This window comes from Excalfactoria chinensis, chromosome 2, assembly GCF_039878825.1.
Source record: "Excalfactoria chinensis isolate bCotChi1 chromosome 2, bCotChi1.hap2, whole genome shotgun sequence".
Lineage (NCBI taxonomy): Eukaryota > Metazoa > Chordata > Aves > Galliformes > Phasianidae > Excalfactoria > Excalfactoria chinensis.
In genome coordinates this window covers 97,673,640-97,695,246 of record NC_092826.1, presented here as the reverse complement: position 1 = coordinate 97,695,246, position 21,607 = coordinate 97,673,640, and the positions used below count along the sequence as shown (strand labels likewise).

The window sequence follows — 21,607 nt, the reverse complement described above, 5'->3', positions numbered from 1 at the left end:
CTATTAAGGTGAAAAACTGAATTTGTGCTGAAAAGGTTTTACTGAAATAGAATCCTACTTTCTTTGTGCAGTGCAATCAGTTTCACTTCTAGTTAACCCCACAGTGGTGTGTGCCTCGTATTTAGCACTTTGTACCTTATTTTCCAGACTCGCCATACTTCTACTTTTTCGCTTGCTGAAATTTTTTAGTAAGCATGTCTGTGTAGACACAAATCTTCTGGCTTCTGGAGTGAAGACTGTTTGACTTTTTTTTTCTTCTTACATAACAAATGGCAGACACTGGGCACACTGTGTTCAGAGAAAGATGCGTGTTAGTCATGATGAACATCAGCTTATTGCTACCGAGTACATTGGGGATGAAGATCAAATATTTTTCAGTCTCCTTTCAAGCGCCAGCAAAATAATACCAAAATTATTGTTTTTAATTTACAAAAGGGCTTAAAATAACTCTACAGCCACAGTATGTGCTTTATCTAAATTATTAGTGTTTCATTCTGGAACTTTGTTTTAACTTTACTGCATAAGATTTAGAGAGAACAAGAAGGATGAATGCTCACTTACATGGGGTAGCAGTCAGCTTCCACATGACACTTTATGGGGGGAGGGGAAGGAAGAAAATGAGGCTGTTGGAGGACAGGCTAACAGTGCCCTTACTATTCATGCAGTGATAAGAGGGGCAATGAAAATACAGATGTAGTAACAAGAAATGAAGATGGGAGAGTCGTATCACTTTCCCATACGCATAAACACGAACCTGCACATTCACCTTTGTTGAGGTTAGGAGAAAAGTGAATACGAGACTTAAAAACATGTAGAATGAGACATACTCCTAAACACAACTCTGCTTTTGCTAAATTTAGTGTTAACTTTTTCCTGATCTGTTTCCCTTAAAATGTGTATACAGTTGAAGTGTTGATTTATGCCTCAGATTTCTTCATGGAATTGCAAACAGCCAAAAGGAAAAGGAAGGCAGAACAGTGAAGTGATTTGACCATTACTGACCAAGCACTGCAACCAGAGTGTGTTGCTTATCTCCCCGGTTGGGATCTGTTCAGTCAAGCACCATATGGCACAATTCAGAAGCCACCCAAAATTTTTATCTTCCTTACCTTTATTCTCCCCCTCTAATCCCTTGCCAGAAAGAAAGCGAGTGTTTAAAAGAACAGCGCTGTATTTCTAGCTCAAAGAACAACAGAAAAATAACGCACTGTAGCATAATGCAAGTTCTTCATCTTTCCGAGGGACTGGAACTGTTCCAAATATAGAAGTAAAAATACCATGGAAAAGACTAGAGGGAAACCTATATATTTGTTAAGTTGCCTGTTGGATATTCTTGGAAGCATTTATAACTCAGCTGTGCAGTATCCTTGTTCACATACTGTGTATATGAATGTTTTACTTAGCAATGAAGAGAATAAGATACTTTCAAAAAAGGAAATTTTACCGTAAAAACCACAGTAGTTGACAATGGTACGTTGGAAGTTGTCGGGCCTGGAAAGAGCTCGTGAGTACTTTATTTCCACCAAATGCTAATGAACTTTGTTGAATACTTCCTCTTCAGGTGCTTGATTTCTGATGACTTGAATTTGGAGTCACAGAGCTTTTCTAGTTGATGCCTTGTGCTATATTTCCTGTAGGATTGTTGGTCTGGGTTGATCAACTATGTTTTTAATGTTAAGCAGACAAAATTAGTCTCATTGGGGAAGGGAGGCTCTTTGCCTGCATAACATATAATTAAGTGCTTTCCTTAACCAGCCTCTGTGCCTAACCTTTCTTCTCATTCATTGAAATATACTATTTGATGTCAGGGCTTTGAAACTGCTTTTTTTCTGGAAAGCTGCTTTAAATAAGAAGGGAAAAACTTCATATTACTCACATCCCCCTCTCATTAGAAGGGGTCTCATTAAGTCACATTAAACCTAGCAGCTGTCAGTTGCCTATATGTGTTAAAGCTCACTTTAAAGCATGAGCGAACTAGCGTGCTTTTCTGCCGTCTCTTTCAGAGCTAGACTTCAGTGATTTCAGTCTCTCTTTCAGAATGTTTTGGTTTTGTCTTTCGTGTTTCTTCCTATTCCCAACATATCCTCAATTAAAATTTTGGAAAAACTGTACAGAGACTTGTGCTCCTCTGAAGTGTTACCTGTATAAGTTCTGTCTTGCAACAATTAGTACTGCTGTGAAAGTTCATTTTCAATGAAGAGAGTTGATTATGATTTATGGATATAGGGGTGAGCTACTTTTTAGGTCTTTCTGTTATGTAAGCTGAGGAAATGGTATGGTCTCAAATTTTGCATTGGGAACTCTGGGGATGATTCTGGGGGCTGCAGTCTGGGGAAGAAAGGGATGTGTGGGTGCTGACTACCTGTTACCTTCATCTCCCAATCTTCTGGTTTATTAATCTCAATTAAATCTGGAAGAATGTAAGAGTGGGGGGCCATGTGGGCTCTATACAGGTTAACTGGGATGTTGACAGTGCTCTCCAAGCTTTATTTGTTACAGACATAGCCGTTTCATAATATGATGTCATTTCTTGTGTTCATATGCACATTAATGTGCTTAAATTTGTGTCCATTATATATATGTGTATATAGTGATTCTCAATAGCCTTTTTTTAGTGCTTAATTTTTTATAAAGCCAGTGCTAGTTTTTGATAACATGGATATTCCAGTCTACACAGTGTGAATTCACAGCTCTTCTCTTTCTGATGCTGAGGAGGCAACATCCAGAACAGGCACAAGGTAGATATTTGATATTGATGCCTCCCTCAATCAAATCCACTCATGTTTGTGTGTTTAAAACCAGAGTTTCTCTAAACTCTGCGATGAACTTCCTGACCACTGGAGGTAAATGTTCCTATGTAAGGGAACAGTACATAATTAAACTTAGCTGTGCAGTCTCTTCTTCCAAGTTTACTTTTATCTACCAGATCATTAAATTTAGATAGAATTTGTAGATGTGAATATATAAAATTTGCTGGGGGAAAAAAAAAAAGCCCCAAACACCACAAACCAAAATCAAACAAACCAAAAGAAGACAGCTGTGTTTTGCTTTTCAAAGCATAGTCTTGACCTAGTAGGCAAAATTAACAAGAACACTATCAAATGACAATGTCTTGTTAAAACACTGCAGTGCATCACATAGGGGTGACTGTGGGCTGCTTTACATTAATCCTCTCTCTAAGGTTTAGATTTAATGCGTGAGCTTCTTGTAAGAATGTCTTTCAAGTTACTGTTGTCTCTTCTGTCAGCGTATAAGTGCCATTTTTATTTGCTTTGTTGTTTTTTTTTTTCTTCAGAGAAGTCATTGCACTTTGCTGCATATTGAAAGGAAACCAAAGAAAAAATTAAAAGTGATTTTTCAAGTAGTCTTTGGTTCCAGACCTGAATCTTTTGGGTTTCAGACCTAAATCTGGACCCTTGGGGAACGGTAATTGATTTAGCTCAGCGTTTCACAGACTGTGTGGAGAGACACAGTTCAAAAGTAGTTGTGAAATGCTTAATTAGAGAAAGGAGAGTGGCACTTCACTTCTGCAATGTGTGTGGACTAAGAATAGCTGTAGTTCCTGTGAGTGCTGTCACCAGTATTAGAGGTATACCAGTACAATCCTAGCAGCTTGAGTCTAAATGGGTGAAGCATTAGCAAGCTCCAGAACTGCTCAGGTAATGAAGGAGGAAGGAACATAGGGCTGCATATACAAGAGGCTGTACTTTGAAGCATTCCTCCCTATTTTTAGTGATGGCTCCAGATGCCACCTCTTAAAACCAAGGCAAAGCAGCTCATGGTTAATTTTTCAGGGTAAGACTTCATATTCTTTTACAAGCTTGTGGGAAAGGAAGAAGCACCTCTCTTCCTTCGTCCCTAAAAGTGAGGAATAGACCAATGGATGAGCCAAAAGGTTGCTGACTTTTCCAAACAAACAGAAAAACCCACTTGACTAACTTATGCCAGTTAGCTGAAGTTAGGGCTTACTCAAAACCAGCTTCCATGTTTTAAACAAAGACTAACAATGGTATAAATTTATTGCTTCCTACTGTAACTGTCAATATTTCAACTTCGTAACATAGAAAATGAAGCTGTTTATAGTACAAATAGTAAGAAAGATATCATCGTAGTGGAAATATTTAGCGTTTTTATTGTCATTTTACTTTTATGACTATCAGGGATAATTAATAGAACTGGTACAGAAATTATATTGACTACGTCAATGTACCATTTTCTTTGTTAGGATAATGAAAGGTCTAAATTTTACATTACTAGAGAGCTTTCATTTTTAATCTAGAAATAATAGCATTAGAAGGAATCATGCAGATTTTTTTTAATACATTGAATATAATTCAGTGCACTAAGACGTGTAGATGCACAAACAGTACTTTGTTAACATAATGAATCAATCATTGTTAATTGCAATAGGGTGGTGGAAAAAATATAGTTTCATTTCTTATGGGACCATAAGCCTGGGAACAATCATCATTACGGCTTCAGTTCTTTCTGTAGTGACAGGCAGCCATCGTGGGTAAAAGTGTCATTTGTGTGTTCTGTTTTATTTATCCGTGATTTTCTCCAAAGCTATGTTCCTACATTGGTAGATAGGTTAGAGTCTTTCAAGGCTGTGAATTGCCATCCCAAGCTGATTGGCTGAGAACAGATCCTGAAGGGCATGCTTGAAGTAATGTCCCACTTTATGGTCATGCAGAAATAGTGTCTTAGTATTCCTGATCCCTGGCATGAAAGATGTGAAGGAAGAGCTTCTTAGGAAACAAGCAGAGAAATAACATTATTTCACCTCTTTTCCCCTTAGTCTGATTTTTGTCAGCCTGGGTTTTGATGTCTTTAGCTGATAGACTTCTTAAGGTTAAGTTTTCATTTGTGGTGGTTTTTTTTTGGCTGTTGTTGATTTTGTATGTTTTTTGAAACAGCGGTAATCTCATCTCTTAAAAGTTAATTCTGCTGTATTTAAAAGAATTGTTTTGTGTAAGATGAGATTCCTGGAGTTACGCACCACTTGAATTAATGGCGAGGTACCTCATTCACATTCTGGCCAACTGGAGTATCCAGGAGTACTTTACAATTCAATTATATTCTCCATCTGGGACTCCAAGATTACACTGCAAAAGAGATCTGCAAAAACATCCCGCAGAATGAAGTTTTGTGCTTTAGTGTGGAGACTTTTCTGTGCTGGTAGGCCAGCAGCGTGTCAGTCATGAGCTGTGGGCTTGCAGGGTGAATTAAACTTGGTTCTCAAAGGTATCCTCACCTAATAAAGTGGTTGTATGAAGAGCCACATCTTAAAGCCTCACTTTGTAACGCTTGTCTACTGAGTGCTATTTTAAATTTGTGGTGCGAGTATATTGCAAGTGTGCTGTAATCCACTAGTCTGTAGGTCCTTAGGTGCTTTATTACCTTTTAGTATTCCTAGCTGAGGCTTTTGGTGTCCCTAAGAAGTCCCTGAGGAAGCAGGAAATAATAGAGCTTATTAGGATCCCAGCGTGTGAAGTAAGGAGTTGTAAAATCCTGTTTTGCTTGTTTTAATAATGTTGTGTTTCACTCCAGAGCACTGCTTCTTTGTTTTACAGTCAAGTTATCATCTTACTATGATTGTTGGAGCAATGCTTATATGTAGTGAAATGCAGATTTCAGAATTACTGTAGCCCAGCACCTGAGGAGTGAGTCAGGTCTCACCGTTGTTCGACAGTAGTCAGTGGAGGGAGTGGATTCCTGGAGTGGCTCAGATCAGGGCAGGTAGGCTGGGCTGGCTGAAGACCAAAGCTGCCCAGGGTCTTCATTTTGCACAAGGCTTGCCCCTATACTTTGAGAAATCAACAGCAGTGTGAATCCAGGAGCCAGGCCTCCTGGCATTTGGTGCACTGGTAGTGGGCAGCCCTGCTGCTGCTGTAATCCACGTAGTGCAACAGGAACAGATAAAGCCTCTACTGATCAGGAGAAGAGGTATTTTTCTCTTTTGTTAAATCCATACAAATTACTTTTGCACCAATAGATTTGTTAGCAGAATGGTAGCATTAATTACAGACAGAATGGTCTGATTACTGGCTTGAGATCTCCTTTCTTTGACAGATGTGTAGTTCAGCAACAGAACTTTGATGGGTGGATGTTTTCCACTAACAGATGTGATGCATCTGCTGTTTTTTGGCTTAGCAGCAAGAAGAGTTAAGGTTTTTCCTCTTCTCTCATTAGAAAGTGTCAGTCAGAGAAGGCAATATCCCAGCCCTTGTCCAAAACAAACAAACAAAGCTGTGAATCTCTGATAGCCTTTTGAAAAGGAAAGATATTTAGCCTTTGGCCTAAAGGAAGTTATTTTGCATAGCACCGTGGGAGTACGCCTGAACTGCACCTGTAACAAAGGCTTCTAAACAGATGTGGCCTTCTGCCTTCTTCATGATGCACACAAACCATCTCTTTGATTTGGAAGTGCTTTAAGCCCAGGTTAGTGCACTTAGGATTGTACTGAGCTTGGTCAGCATTGTCTCTTTGGGGCTTTTGCTCATCCTGCAGTTTCCTTGGAACAAAACATTCCAACCAGCATGCCCATACTAAATGCTGCCCATTAGGATTGCAGTGCTTACCTCTGTGGGGAACCTGAGGTGTAGGCATGAGAGGATTTAAGCTGGTGGAGAAATAGGGGGGAAATCTTGATCTGTGCAGGCAGCATCCTGCATAGTTGACCCATGTTTGGGATCTGCGTGTACCTTAGTGCGTGCAGCCTGGAGGTGTGTCCATGAGAGGTGTACAGCTGAGCAGAAATGTTGACTACGTGTCGCTGCCAGAATACAGACATGAATATGAGGTGTCAGTGCAGATAAATTTGTACTGGGTGTGCAAATTCACATCAGTTCTAGCACTGCCTATGCTCAGTGTTCTCTGTGTCCATGCAGACCAACAACTCACAAAGCTGTATTGTCCTGTTATAGTTTCCCATTATGTTTCAGCTGTAAATTTAATATCTACGCTAAGGTAACACTTTTATAGCAATTGAGGTACTCAGTGCAGGATGGTTGCGTAGGGGTAGCTGTAGGGGTTACCTCCTAATGGGGAGCGTAAGATTTGCTTTAGTCTGTGTCATTTCATACATTAAAGGTACAGCTTGATCTTCTTAAAGCTTTAAGAAGATCATCACAGTGTGTGTAAAAACACACTTCATTTTTGTGGTGTAGGAGAAGGGCATAAAGGCAAGAATATCCTATCTAGAAACACCAGTACAAAATGATCATTTAGATGAAGGGAGTACTTTGAAATAGTTTAGGTTTATCTGATTGTGAGGAGTTCTTTGAAGTATGTTAGGTAATGAAGTGGATTTTATTTATTTGTTTAGAACTGTAAATGCAGCGAAGACATTGTGTGCGTCCTCATAAAAAATAATTGTGAGAAGATTCATTTGACCAAAATGTCAAGTCGTTTCTCCTTGACAGCAGGCAAATATTGACAGCTGCAGCAAAATAAAACCTGCATCTCTGCATGGTCTGCAGAGCGGAGGTGTAAACTTTTACCTTATCTTACTCGGTTCATTTTAAACACAGACAAACAACCAAACCAACAAACAAGCTCATTGCTCACCCTTCTGCCATTTGTAGAGCAAATAACACAAGAGTGCCTGTCCTGCAGCCTGTGGCAGCCCTGGTGATGCTCACAGCCAGGAGCTCTTGTGCTGGTGGCATCCATCTGCTTGGCATGGTAGGAGAAAGTTGCGTCAATGGTTACGTTCAGGGAGAGTAGAGCCTGAGGGATTATTAGAAGCAGGAGCTTATTAGGATTGCAAATGTAAACTCTTTCACGTTTGTTAATTTGTAAAGCTCACTGTAGTGCTATCAAATTGCTGATGGTAAGCTTTGTGTATCCCAGAAGATTTGCACTTCTTTTCATTCTGTTGCTTAGTCACAGTATGGCGGCACCAGGAAGTCCCAGCAGTACCCTGAAGGGCTGCAGAGCTGCAGGCTGTATGTGGCCAGCAAGCGGGCCTTGCCCAAGCTCCAGGCAGCCCCATGTGCTCCTCCCTCAGCGGGATGGTTTTCTGCTAGGGATGGAAGGAAGAGAGCAGTTGAGAACTGGAGTTGATCACACAGGATTGTTGTTTGTTTCCCTGGGTGTGTGTTTTCTCCTCCACTGGAAGACATGATTTCTTGCTGTCTGTAAAGAGAAGCTAGCACTGCTGGAAGCTGCAGAACGCCTCAGAGTAGGGGAGACAGCAGGTCAAAGCAACCACATGCAGGTGACACAGTACTCCAGCCTGAGGAACTGATGAAGTTGATCAGCTGTGTGGAGGAAAGCCTTTGTCTTCTGCAACTGGCTTGGTCTGGCTCCACTTGTGCTCACACAGGCAAAAAGGTGCACACTGGTTACTGCAGAGGAGAGCACTCTCACTTCTTGCATTTTCTCTCATGTGCTGGCATTTGCTGTTCATTTAGGCATGCGTAGCAGGTCAGATATGGTTCCAGAGGAAAACAACAACAACTCCTTTTTAATGCATCAGTTTTTAGCTTGGTCATATTCCCTGATGTCTCATTCGTGTGGTCACATGAAAGCAGTAGTGGCAGTGAGAGAGGAAGGATGGGAAGCAAGAGTCCAAGGGGTACAACAAAGGGGTGCAGGATCCTTTCAGCAGATGCTTTCATTCAGCTTTGATTAAAATGCTTGTGTTATGTTTTTGCCTGCATATAAACAGGCTTAGTTGATTGGACTGTTGAAATAACAAATCCTACTCAAGTTTGATGTGAGTGAGGATTCCCATCCCTGATTTTTCTGGTACAGTTCAGAAAACAAATCCAAGAGGACAAATAATTCTCCCTCCCCATAACACATCCTGCTACTGGGCTGAATTGTAGCCCAGTTGGTTTTCCATAAACACTGAAGGGAGGCTGCATCTTTTTGGCAACAGCGTTAGCTTTGGGGTTGTTGTGTGGTTTGGTTTAAGAGAGAAATCTGATTTGGTGTTTGAGTGATCTGGGGAGTTTGCACAGAACAACAGATCTGTGTGACAGTATGTGTGGTCACCCAGTCTTGGAGGAAAAAAATGCCTGCAGTTGCCATAAAGTGAGATTTGGTCTGTTTCATTTTGCCACGCAACTTGGTTCATATTTTGAGTAAAACCCATAATTTTTCTTTTAGCCTCCTGTTTCCCAAAAGCAGTTGTATGTGTACCCTGTGTTTGTAGCAATGTTCAGAGCGCCATGACCAGACCAAACTGCTCCTACTTCCTCAAGACCCAGAGCAGCAGGGCTGTTTTCACTCACTCCCAATGCTTGTGCCTGCGGATACTGAGAATAAAGCAGAACTGATGCATCTGGGATCTTAACACCTTCCAGCTAATGCTTTCACAGAGAGGAGCCTGTATATGCATACTCAGTGAGGATTACTGTCATCGTATGAATGATAACTGAAAGAGACAAAAGAAGGTTTAAAAATATTCAATGTTTTCTTGCTTTAGATGTCATTCCTGGAAAATGCTCATGTTGGTATCTGAATGTTCTGTTTCTGCTGGGCAATGAGATGCAGTACACACAAAAGACCCTTTGATTTCTCAGCGTGGAGAAGCTGAGATGATGCTGTGTGGGTTAAAGATGCCAAAAAGGACTGATAATGTCATCAAGAGTGTGCTTAGAATTGCTGTCCTTATAAATTATCAGACCAAAACACTGAAAATCTTTTGGACCCTTCTAAGCTTCATGTTGCAAAGAAAAAAAGATACTACTAACTTGTTTTTTGTTTGTTTGTTTTTTTTTTTTCCTTTGGAATCAGTGCTTTAGGAATTATTTTAACACTCAGGCTATTACAACTCAGTGATTTTTTTTCTTTTTTCCTTAACCAGAAAAAGCCGCTGTCCTCTATAATAAAAGAAGTCTGCGATGGGTAAGTTCTGCCACATACAATGTAGTAGATACTGTACGTTTTCCAGTTATTAGATCAATGTGGATATAATAACTATTCTGAAGAAAATCTAGGTATTCTTTGTGACAAGTCCTTAGGTTATTCAGCCTTGCAGTTGTATTATCTTCGCACTTTGAATTTATAATGCATTTTGGATCAACTACCTGCAAGATGAGGCTCCAAACAAAGCATTTCCATCATACGTGGGCAGTTCGTTTAGCCAGTTTGTTGCTGTTCTGCACAGAGATGCATTTTTACCATCTTCACTTAATAGTTTTGGTCCCTGCACCTCAAAGATGAAGAAACTGCTGCCCTGGCTGTGGCTTGGATTTTCAAGCACTGCACAAATACTGTTTCAAGCAATTGCTACCATAGAGAAGAAGCCAGTTTACATTTACCAGATTGCTGCTGAATTAATGAGGTGGTGTTTTGAGCAATGTAATATATCAACTTAGCACTACAGACATCGGGTATTGCAAAAGCTAGCATAAAATCGTGGTACTGTAAATGTTTTTAGTAATCCAGTGATATAAAACTACAAGGAAGGAATTAGACCTGTTAGTTTTGTCTTTTCTTAAATAGATCTGGACTGAATATCAGATCCTCATCGACTTTTTTGGGGAGCCAAGGATATTTTTTTAATTTTTGAAATTTCATTTTGTAATTAATTTCTTTTTGTCTTTCTAAGGTGGTCTCTTGCAAATCATGATCAGTTTGCGCTGCAGCATGCTGATAGTTCGAACTTCTACATCACAGAGAAGGTTGGTGAATCATTCAGCGCAACTCTTGCATAGTCTATTAAAATATTTGCTACAATCTATTTTAAGCTATCATACCTATAAAAACTATAGTTTTCTCCAGAATGTGAAACCAATGATGGTATGTGTACCGAGAGACCTAGTCTAATGATTTTTCACTGATTTCTTTCGATACAGCAGTTGAAACAAAAGGTTGAATGTGTAGAGGCCCTCATGTCTATCATATTTAATCAGTCTTCAGCACTGAGACCCTCAGCTTCTGTATTTGTTCACGTTTAGTATTCTGCTGCAAAGCTGTGTGCAGGAAATTGAAATATGTAAAACACGAAGGGCTCTTTGAAGTCTGAGGAGAAGTTCAGTGCATACTGCTTCCCTCTTTGGCTGCTCACATGGAAATAAGCTTTGATGGCTGTAATATTTGCTGCTCCTTCATGCCTGCTGCCTTGTCTCTTTCCTCCTGTGTCTGTTCCGTTGCTGCCTTTTTTTGTCCCCAGATAGCATGGCAGTGGATGATTCATGAAGTGATGCAATGATTTCAGCACTGAGTAGCGAAATGGCTGTAGCTGTAATAAAAATGGAATGTCCAGTCTGAATAAATGGGGCATACTCATATGAATGAGACGAAGTAGTACATTCATTCCTAGCATTACTGATAGAAATGCTGGAATTAAAAACACACGCACACACACACACATACAGTAATTTGTTTGGAAGGTTGCGTAGGTTACTGCTGCAGAGAATGTGAGCTTGAAGCCCAGAAGGCCAACTGCATTCTGGGTTGCATCAAGAGGAATGTGACCAACAGGTCAAAGGAGGTGATTCTGCCCCTCTGCTCTGCTGTTATGAAACCTCACCTGGAGTACTGCGTCCAGTTCTGGGGCCCGCAACACAAGAAGGATATGGAGCTGTTGGAATAAATCCAGAGGAGCACCACAAAGATGATTAAAGGGCTGGAGCACTTCCCCTGTGAGGACAGGCTGAGAGTTGGGACTCTTCAGACTGGAGAAGAGAAGGCTCCGGGGAACACTTACAACAGCCTTCCAGTACCTGAAGGGGGCCAGGGCCTACAAGAAAGCTGGGGAGGGACTTTTTATAAGGGCATGTAGTGACAGAATGAGGGGAAAAATAGCTTTAAACTGTTAGAGGGTAGATTTAGACTAGATATTAGGAAGAAATTCTTTACTGTGTGGGTGTGAAACACTGCAACGTGTTGCCCAGAGAGGCTGTGAATCCTCCCCTGGACGTGTTCAAGGCTAGGTTGGATGGGGCTTTGAGCAACCTGGTCTAGTGGAAGGTGTCCCTGCCTATAGCAGGGATGTTGGAACTACATAAACTTAATGGTCCTTTCCAACCCAAACCATTCTGTGATTCTATGACAAACAGTGTGATTCAGAAGCTACTGATGTCAGCATGAAGATCCCCCTGGAGTCAGAGGCTTTTGAACTAAATAGACCTGAGCTTAGCTGTGTGGAGGCAGATAGCTCTTGTGCTGCCTTGTTATCAGTTCAGTTTTTGCTTACTTTTGAACTGAGGAGTGATTTGGTTTTATTTTGTATTTCACTGTTGTGTAGGAACTACTAAACACAGCTGAGACATGAATTGCAGCAAGAGGAAAGTTAGTTCTTATCCCCACCCAAGAAATAAAGGGAAGTTAGACACAGTGGAGCATTTAGAAAACCTAAATTTAGCAAGATTACTAGAGCAGTTGCTCATAAGATAGTTCTGCTTTTATTTATTTATTTTTCTCTTCGGCAGTCCATTTTTCCCTTTAACTGTTTGTCACCCGAGCAACCTTCTCAACATATGATGGTCTGTTTTGGTATCTCCCACCTCTTTTCTCTTTCATAAAAATAAAATCCCTTTTCAAGTTTCAGTTGACAGACATTCCATGACGAGGAGAACTGTTGAAGTAATTACTGGCATTTCTCCTCTACCCAAATTAAACGTTGCTTTGCTAATTTTCCTTATTTGTGATGCAACATTCTCCAATAAGCTAGGCACAGCTGAACTTGCCTGTTGGTGTTTAGACTCTGGATTGTACTGTACGTATTTCCAAGAAGAAGGGTTGAGCAAACACTCAAATTTGTTGAAGGAATTTGTCCTGATACAGTCAGAGGAGCCTTTCAGGCTTTGCCTCCACCTTTGGTGAGTAAGGATCCTGTGGTTTTGGAGAAGATAGACATTTACTGCTCTGGATAAAGAGAGGCGTGATGCTTCTTCCAGTGTTTAACTTACACTGAGGATGGAAACGGATGGACTTCTAGAACAGTTTGGATCATACTGCTGCAAGGACTTTGAGTTTGTTTATTCCCTGCTGAAAATATGCAGTATCTGAGTCACATAAGTAAGAGAGAAGAGCTCTAAATGCCACCAGTATTACTCAGATGTCTGTGACTTTTATTAGATATTGCTCAATGTTTATCACTGTTTGTTGGATTGAGGCTGTAAAGAGAGGCTTATATAGGTTGTCACCCCTTCTGCAGGCTTTCCTTCATTTGTGTATAGCGAGATATTGTTGCTCTCTGAATTAAAACACAAGAAACGTTAGGTATGAGGACAAACGCCTGTGCTTCAGTGAAGTTTAGCACTAATGACTAGGCCATAAAAGAAATGTTGCTTTAATTTACTACTTACTAGGAGACTAGCAGCTCTTTTGCTGCAGCTTCTGTTAAGTCAATATTTTTACTGCTCTCAGAGATTAACGTAATGACACTGTATATAAGTCACGTTTCTACAGAGCCTTGGGTGACTCCTAATTTGAGGCCTTCCAGTGAGAGATGATTTTTATTTTTTAAATACCATCATGTTTAAAAAATACCAGGAAGGAAAATGATTAAGTGAAATCTTGTACAAGATAACTAGTAACTTGAAGGGAAAATGCTACGATGTAAGACTGTCACACATGGCTTACAATTATTTATGGTTTTGGGTGGCAAACAGCGCATCTGTGTTTTGGTTGTCATATGCAGAACTCTTTATCTTTTGTAGCTGACCTATATTCCTTGATTATACCATAGATAAATGAAAATAACACCCAAACAGTTCTGTCTCTTACTTCTTACTTATGGCTGTACTTGGAAAAATGCCTCTACAGGAGTAGCAATAACTCCTTCAGACTGCATAAGGACAGTCTTATAGCAAATCTTGAGTCAGGCTGTGTTTCTCATGGAGATGGGTCTTATCACAGGAGATGCAGTCTGAACAGCTGCTTCGGGGTTCTGGTTTGGCTAGGCCTGTGAAAGGGCAGTGGAATGTGTTACTTATGTGTTTTGGCAGTTGTTTGTTGTTTGTTTGTTTGAATTAGAAATGCAAGAAGTTATATAAGCAAGAAAAACAAGTAGGCACAGCTCCTTAGCTGATGTTTTAATCAAAATATGTTTGACTGTTACTGTGTTGTGATGTGCATCTCTTTATATAATGCCCTTGTTGTCAGGACATGCCTCTCCAGGACAGGTCAGACATCTAAAAGCCTGACTCTTGAACGAGGATCTCATTGCGCTAGATGCTACATAACAATAAAAGTCACTGTTTCTTCATTCTGTCCAGGTTGTATTTGAGTGGATGCTTGTGTGCGTCAGGTGGAATAACTCAGGAACACTATAGCCCTGGGAAGCTCAGTTTTAGAACAGGAAATGCTGTATGAGGAGTAGAAAATGACTGTACAATTGTGCTATATGGTTTTCTGGGATGAAAACCTTATCTTGGATTTCTGCCCACTGTATTCTTTTGCTGGCAGAACTGGGAATCAAGAGACAGACAGCGGAGTGACTCCATGCAGTTCATTTCAGGGAGAGCCTGGTCTTCACATCTGAAGATGGACACAGTAGTGTTAGAGAGAATGCAGAGAAAGGCTAGTGAAATGATCAAGGGATTTGAGCAGCTGTCTCACAGCACAGGGCTTCCTTTAACATCTGCAGTACAGAAAAAGAGAATACTGAGGAGACATGAAGGGAACAAAAGCAGTCAGATCATGACCCTAAACAGCATTTGCTACACTTCCAGCTGGAAAAAGAATATGAGGTTAGATATAACAATGGGCTGACACAGTGGCAAATTACTTAAGTTCGTTTTAAGTCACTATTAGTTTTAATAAGGTGAGAGATGTATGTAATCACTGACATTGTACTTCTTGGCATGACAAGACTGGACCGTTTTAGAAGGAATATTGAGGCAGTTTTGTAATGTTTATTTTCAGGGAGGTTGCTGGTAACAGGAAGACTATCGTATGGCTTTTCATTTCAGAATTTAAGGATAGCATTTTCCTTGGGAAAAAAAAAAAAAAGCATTGGCGTTTTGGATGAGTGGAAGCTTCCTGCATGCTGTTTTCCTATCCCTATTAAAAGATTACAGATGCTAGCAAATAAAGCAAACTATACGCATGTTATGGAAACCTAATGCTGTCTAACTCTATGGTCTGTAAATGGTACAGTTCTGCATATAACTTTCTAGCATGTGGGCTGCCAGCATTAGATCTACAGTCATTCAGCAGCATGATCAGACATTTAGTCTGAATGTTGATTGTTCCTCCTCACTTCATTCACAATAAAAAGGAGGAAGAAATCCAGAGCTTTTATTTATCATATTTGTGATTGGAACTAGCTCACATTCCAGCCACACGGTTAGTTGGATGCTAGGGAATGGAAGGGAGTGAAGAAGCAGGAGGGGGGGGGCAGTGAAGAAAGCTCAACTGCATTTTTCTCTGGAAACCTACAGTCACTCTAGCTTGAATGCTGGTGAAACCAGACCCTAAAAAAGTCTGTACTTTGCATGATTTACTCATCTTCAGGTGGAGTCGTCTGTAAAACCACCATCATTACACTTGCTGTGTAGAGCAACAGTGCTATTATGCTGTGACCAGACATCGTTCTGATGGATTAAAAAAGGCAGAAGTTATTTTTAACCTGTGCCAGTTCCCCAATTCAAGTAACCGCAGACAGTTGTACCCTTTACACGGAAGTAGGAGGCAGATGACAAGCAGCACCGTCGTCCTCTGAAAAGTTAGAGCATAAGAGCAGCAGCCTGCAAACTAAACATCGGGGACTTAGCTGGGCACTTCCTATTGTTGGTGAGCTCATGTGGGGAAATCAGAACAGGGAAGTGAAATGGACAATAAAAAAATAAAAAGGATTTGTCATGTCGAAATTAGTTTTCTGATGCAGTTCACCCAGTGCATTCTTGCACAGCACCCCTGGGGGCCAGGGCAGGAGCAGTGGCTCCTTATCAGGTACTGTTGTTAAGAGAAACAGATGAAGACCCAAGCTAGGATGGTGGTTTGCAGTCAGTTTTGACGCTTGAAATCATAGCTTGTTATGATAAAGTGAAGTCTTCTGTTCATTCCTACCACCATTTCTGTGTGGCATAAACAGTTGTATAACTACTGAGTGAGTCAGTAAGGGAACTAACCCAGCAGAAAACTTACCATTTTGAGGTTTTGATGAATTTGTGAGGGAAAAGGCAGAAATGAGTATTACAGTGTAAACAGGAAAGAGAGGCAGCTCGTTTTGCAAGCAATAAATGTAAAATTGCTCTAAGATTTGTTTAAGGGGAAGCCTGCAGGTGCTTTTATTCCTTTAATGTGGGTACCGTACAGCTCCTGTCTTGCCTGTGCCCTTCTTCTCAGATGCAGAGTCTGTAAGTAAAGCATCCCTTCTCCATTTGTGATTACAGTCAGTTTTGCCACAAGTTCATTCCACATCAGCCTAAGATAGTGTGATGTCCAACTGAAGGACAGAAGAGGTCCTAGCTGTTAAAAAAAGCCAAATTTAGTTACTGTTTCCAAGCTTCCTTTGACTTCTTCTCTCCAGTGCATTCTGTGACAGGATTCCAGGGTCCTGCCCCACACCTTACATAAGATCAGGCAGACTCTTTGTTAAGTGAATGTAATGAATTAAAAAGGCGTGAGATGGTTCCCACCTCCCACGCCACCTTGAGAAGCTGTCCAAAAAAAGGTGAAGCCATTACAAAGGCAGTGGCAGGATCTCCTGGGAAATGGCAGGAGAAATTAGGACTGTCTGTGTTCACTGGTGAGCTGTGATGATGGTTCACTGCGCCTTATAAAACCATCCAGAGGGTCTAGAACGTACAGCCGTTTGAGAGGACAGAATAATTTTCTTTGGAACCATTAGCTCAAACCTAAATTCTTGAAACATGGACTAGCTTGCTAGAGAAGGATGACCACTCTTCTCGTAGTTAGCCTCAGTGAGTCAGGTTTGAAGTCATATAAACACATGTATAGTCAAATTCTGCTTCTGTCCACTGGAGAAATGCAGTCATATCCCCTGTGTTTTACTGGAGTCCACAGGGCAGTGTTAGTAGCAGCCATCAAGCAGGCAGGAGCGTGACCAGTCTGACACTGTGTGATACCCATAGTGTTAGCAATTCCTGCAAGGTTCTGCAGGTGCTGCAAAATAATAACTAGTGTAGGGATGTGAGGGGGATACTGTGTCACACTGGTGGTAGAGAAAAACAAATGCTAGACAGTGGTCCAGTTCAAATCTGGATTGAAATCTGCTGTCTATGTATCATTAGTAATGAGTATATTTTCATGAGTAATGCTGAAGGGTGGCAAGAGGAGCCAGGTCATGTAATACATTTCTCCAGTAGCCTGCTTTTGTGCTACTTCCCGTTCTTATCTTAGGGGTACCTTTAGTGGATTCAGATACCTTCATTATTTAGCCTTCCAACTCACTGAAAGTCAGTTGATGAATGAAAACAGTTAAAATGCTAAAAATGTGAATGAGAAAGCCTTCAAAAGCACTCAGCTCTACAAATGCTTCACTTCTTGTCCTGTTATTTGCATACACTCCCACACAAGGAGCCTCTAATGGTATGATGGAATTTCACATGAATATACAACTACAAGTTGTAGTCAGCAAAAATCCAGTCACAAGCAAAACCACCTTTGAGAAAGGACAAGCTCCCGTGGCTCCAGACTGCTTCCTAGCTTGAGGGAGATGAGAGTTAGTGGATATTCCATGTGTAAGCGCAGCAAGGAGCTGAATGATGATAATGAGGGCAAGGTGGAGGCAGGTCTCTGCAGAACAGCACAGAAGTCCCTCAAAATAAATGGAGGGAACTCAGTGCCTACTCTTCTCCATTTCATACAGTAAGCACATAAGGAGACAGAAGTGGCAGGAAAGAGGATCAAAATCGCAGGGAGTCTTGGAAGGCATCAGATTAAAAACAAACAAAAAATCCAACAATTGAATAAAAGTGGACTACAGTCAATAAGCTGTCAGTGAGTAAAATTTAATCCAATATTTAAAAAACAATTTAATTTAAAACTATGTCACCAGTATAATCACATGCTGAGCATATCCTGATTCTTGTCACAAGCAAGCAAACTAGTATTTTACTCCTCGTAGCTGCTCTGATGTAGTCTCACCACATTCTTGCCTTAGCACGAAGTCAGCGTTGACAGTGTTCTTCCCCAACTCCACAGTTTTCCAGTTCCCTGTATGGCTGTTATCACACTTTCAGATCTGACAAAGTAACCATTTCTGAGCCTCTGCTGTCAACCAAACAGCTGCAGTGATCCTGCTCCTTCACCATCTTTTTGTTCTTGGGTGGAGCTAAAAAGAATCCTTCTCAGACACAGAGCCCATGGTGAGCAGTGCAGACACACAAACAGCTCTAGAGGAGGCAGACTGTGCCTTCAGGGCCAGGATTAAGCAGAGGTAAAGGACCACACATACGACTGCATGAAGTTCTTAGGTCAAAATTGAAACAGTGCTCTCTGGCCAGTTGAAAATTGCACTGCTGATGATGCTTAGCATTAACTGGCTGCTGCAGCACAATGATCAGTCCTTTAAGAGAGACCTATTTTCTCCTGAGGTGTAACTTAATGATTGTTGTTATGGATGATAAAAAATGGTAATTAGTTCTCATTTTGTCCATCCTTACCACTTGTTCATACTCATCTTGAAGAAGATGTTATGGAGCTGCTAACTCTAGCACCAAGTATATTTCATAACTCTAATCACTTTGGAGGAAGGTATAGTGAAATAACGATAATGTGAAAAGAGGGAAGAATCAACTACTTAATGATGTAAATAAGAATGTTGGATTTCTTGGCAGTTGTTCATTAGCCTGCTTAGAGATGCCTGTGACTAAGGCTGGGCAAGGGTAAAAATAGTGCTGAGCAAGCTATAAGCACAGGAAGCAATGCTTGTAGGTTTTCCTCAAATACGCTAAGAAAACATACCACTCCAACCAATTGCAGTGAGCTGAATTATCAGATATTTTGCTGGTTATAGCAGGTTATTATGTTATTATTACATGGCAAAATAAACTTCAGCATTGCTTGATATTTTTTCTAAAGCATGTCTCCAGAAATGGCACGTTTGTTTTGGTAGCATTTTTTGAAAGCAAACGTACGTACCTCCATCCCTCCTCAAGGGTTTGGAGGACTCCTCATGTTCCGTTAGCCCTACTGTTTAGATGCAAGCCTGTTGTATGAGTTTTGAGCAACTCTGACTGTGGCACAAAAAAGGCAACGTTTTGAGAAGTGACAGAATCTGGTGTAAGATGGTTTAGGTTTGCGTTGCTCCAGCTGGTTGACATGGAAGTTAGAAGTTCCTAAGGAGGGTGTACAAAGCAAGAAGTCCAGGTATCTTCCACTCCTGCAGTTCTGTAGTTTTTTATGTTTGTTGTTTTATTCTGTGTTGAAAACTTGGCTCGAAAGCATTATGTAGAGCTATGGTGCTTGGAAACACTATGTGTTCAGTTACATTCTTGTGAATGTAGACTCTTGCTAGGTGTAATATTGCAAGTGAGGTTCATTTGTATCCATAACATGACTGTTGTCTTAGTCCCAGGTAATGCTTATAACAGATCTGTTTTCTTGTCATAGTATCCTCAGGGGGCAGGAATAAGTTAGACAGGAATAAGCTTTCCTAATACATATAAACAGCATGAACCATGTCTGCAAACCTTATGTACAAGCAAGAAACAGAGAGATCAGAAATATCTTGGAAGAGCTGCCCCCTAACCCTGCAGGTGGTGGTGCACCCTGTCCTGATTAGCTGCGGTGCACATGAGTGCAATTGCCAAAGCCAGGCTGCTGAGCTGGAATGACGTTCTGTTATTGTAGAAAGGCAATCCGCAGGATGCTGTCCTTAATGCTAAGCAGATTAACTGTGTATAAATGTTGCGATTGAAATTAGCTGGCATGCTGAATACTGCATCACACAGTTCACGTAGGAAATCCTCTTGGCTTAATTGTACACTTAAAGGCTGTTTCCTGGTAGGTGCTTAAGTCATTAGTTAGTATGGATAAACAAAATTGGATTTTTGATTGGGGAACAGCAAACCCTCTGCAGGTTTTGGCTAGCTGGCTGCTTTAGAAGCTTGATGCTTTGGAAACTTTCTGGTAAAAGGCTTGAGCAGTTATTCCTTTAGCTTTTGTCTAAATGAGGAACAGAAGAAAAGCTGGCTATCGCTTGTGGCAACGATGGCTGAGTTTACAGTATAAGACAGGACAGACTGATGCACTTTGCTGTGAGCGAGACATGATTACAGAAATGTCTATGCTCGCTGTGAGCTCTGACACACAGTAGGGTTTTGAGGCTGAAACCTTTGGTGTCTCAGATTTAGCTTGGTAAATAAACAAGCCACAAATAAAATGTACAAGGATGCTTTTTTATATACTGTTTGTGCTCTTATTCCTTGGCCATTTTGTATAGAACCTGCTGACATCCAACCACTAGAGGATAGTTTTCTCTTGTATGTCTGTATGTGGTATCTGAACTTAAGCCAGGATATCAGCTTCCCTTTTTACTCATGTTTTAAAGTTCTTCTGGCTATGGAGAGCGAAGATATTTTTAACAGGAACTTTTTCACTTGCTAGGTTAGTCGTGGAGTCAGTCTATCCACAAGTAAGACTTTGATGTAATTAGAGGTTTGTTTTTTAACCTGCATGCTTGGCTGGATAGAGTGTTTTAGGTTGAGCACAACTTTTTGTGGGTTAGGGTTTCAGCTTGTGACAAAACTGTAGGTGAACAAAGTGTCAAGCATGTTTTCAGACTGAAGTGATGGTAAAACAATGTAATTCAGGTTGTGGTTGACAGCTTGCTTCTACCAGAAAGGGAAAGTGTAATTTCTTCCCTATGTTTCCCTCATTCTTTCTCCTCTTTCCCCCCACAACGCTTTTATTTATCCCAAAGCATGTGTGGAGGAGAGTTGTGGGGGCACTCCCTCACTCCATTTTGTAGTGCTCAGCTGTTCAGTAAAGCCCTCAGGTCTCCATATATCACAGCAACTGCAAAGGGCTAAGAGTGTCTGCACAGGTGATTGCTGTGTCCCAGACAAAGTGGCTTAACTTGTTACACCACAAGTTCGCTGGCATAGATCATTTGATAGTTCATGTTAATTAGAGCAGGAAACAAGAGAAACTCTGTGCTTAAAATTCTGCTGCTGAAAAAGTATGTGTCAGTGTCAGTCCAGACTGCCCCTGTTCCTTCAGCTGCTCCTCATAGGTCTGGCTCCAGTGCTGAGCCTTGGAGAACACCACCAGTGCTGATCTGCCAGTTGGATTAATCTCCATTGACAACAACCTTTTTCAGCTTGGCCATCCAGCCAGTTTTTTACAGTACATCTATCCAAGCCATGAAACAGTTTCTCCAGGAGAATGCTTTGGGAAACAGTATCAAATGCCTTGCTAAAGTCCATAGCCTTTTCCTTGTCCACTAAGCTTGTCATTGTCCAAGTGACTGATGTGACTGTACATGCATATGCACATGTGCTGGCCTAACTCAGCTAAATCTGGAGGCTTAGCCTAAGCTGCTGATGGAGGCAGAGGTAGCTGATGCTGGCTGTCAGTTCTGAAGCAATTATTTTTATTCAGTTCCACAGATCAGGAAGTGGTAACAGTTTAAGCTGCCACATGTGTTTGCAAAGTGAGTTTGTTTCAGTGCTGATTGAGATTCAGCCACACAAATGCACTCTTGCCACTTCATAGAGATTCCTTAGGTGTG

General features: G+C 40.9%; 1 protein-coding gene across 8 annotated transcripts in view; it reads left to right on the top strand.

Moving 5' to 3' along the window:
* The window catches only part of ELMO1 (engulfment and cell motility 1), a 313,893-nt gene that overhangs the window by 45,805 nt on the left and 246,481 nt on the right, over nt 1–21,607 (top strand). For all 8 annotated transcript variants that reach the window (XM_072328207.1, XM_072328212.1, XM_072328206.1 and 5 more), the window contains 2 exons: nt 9,818–9,858; nt 10,565–10,637. In XM_072328207.1, the coding sequence (XP_072184308.1) occupies nt 9,818–9,858; nt 10,565–10,637 (114 nt within the window). The remainder of the gene's footprint in view (nt 1–9,817; nt 9,859–10,564; nt 10,638–21,607) is intronic.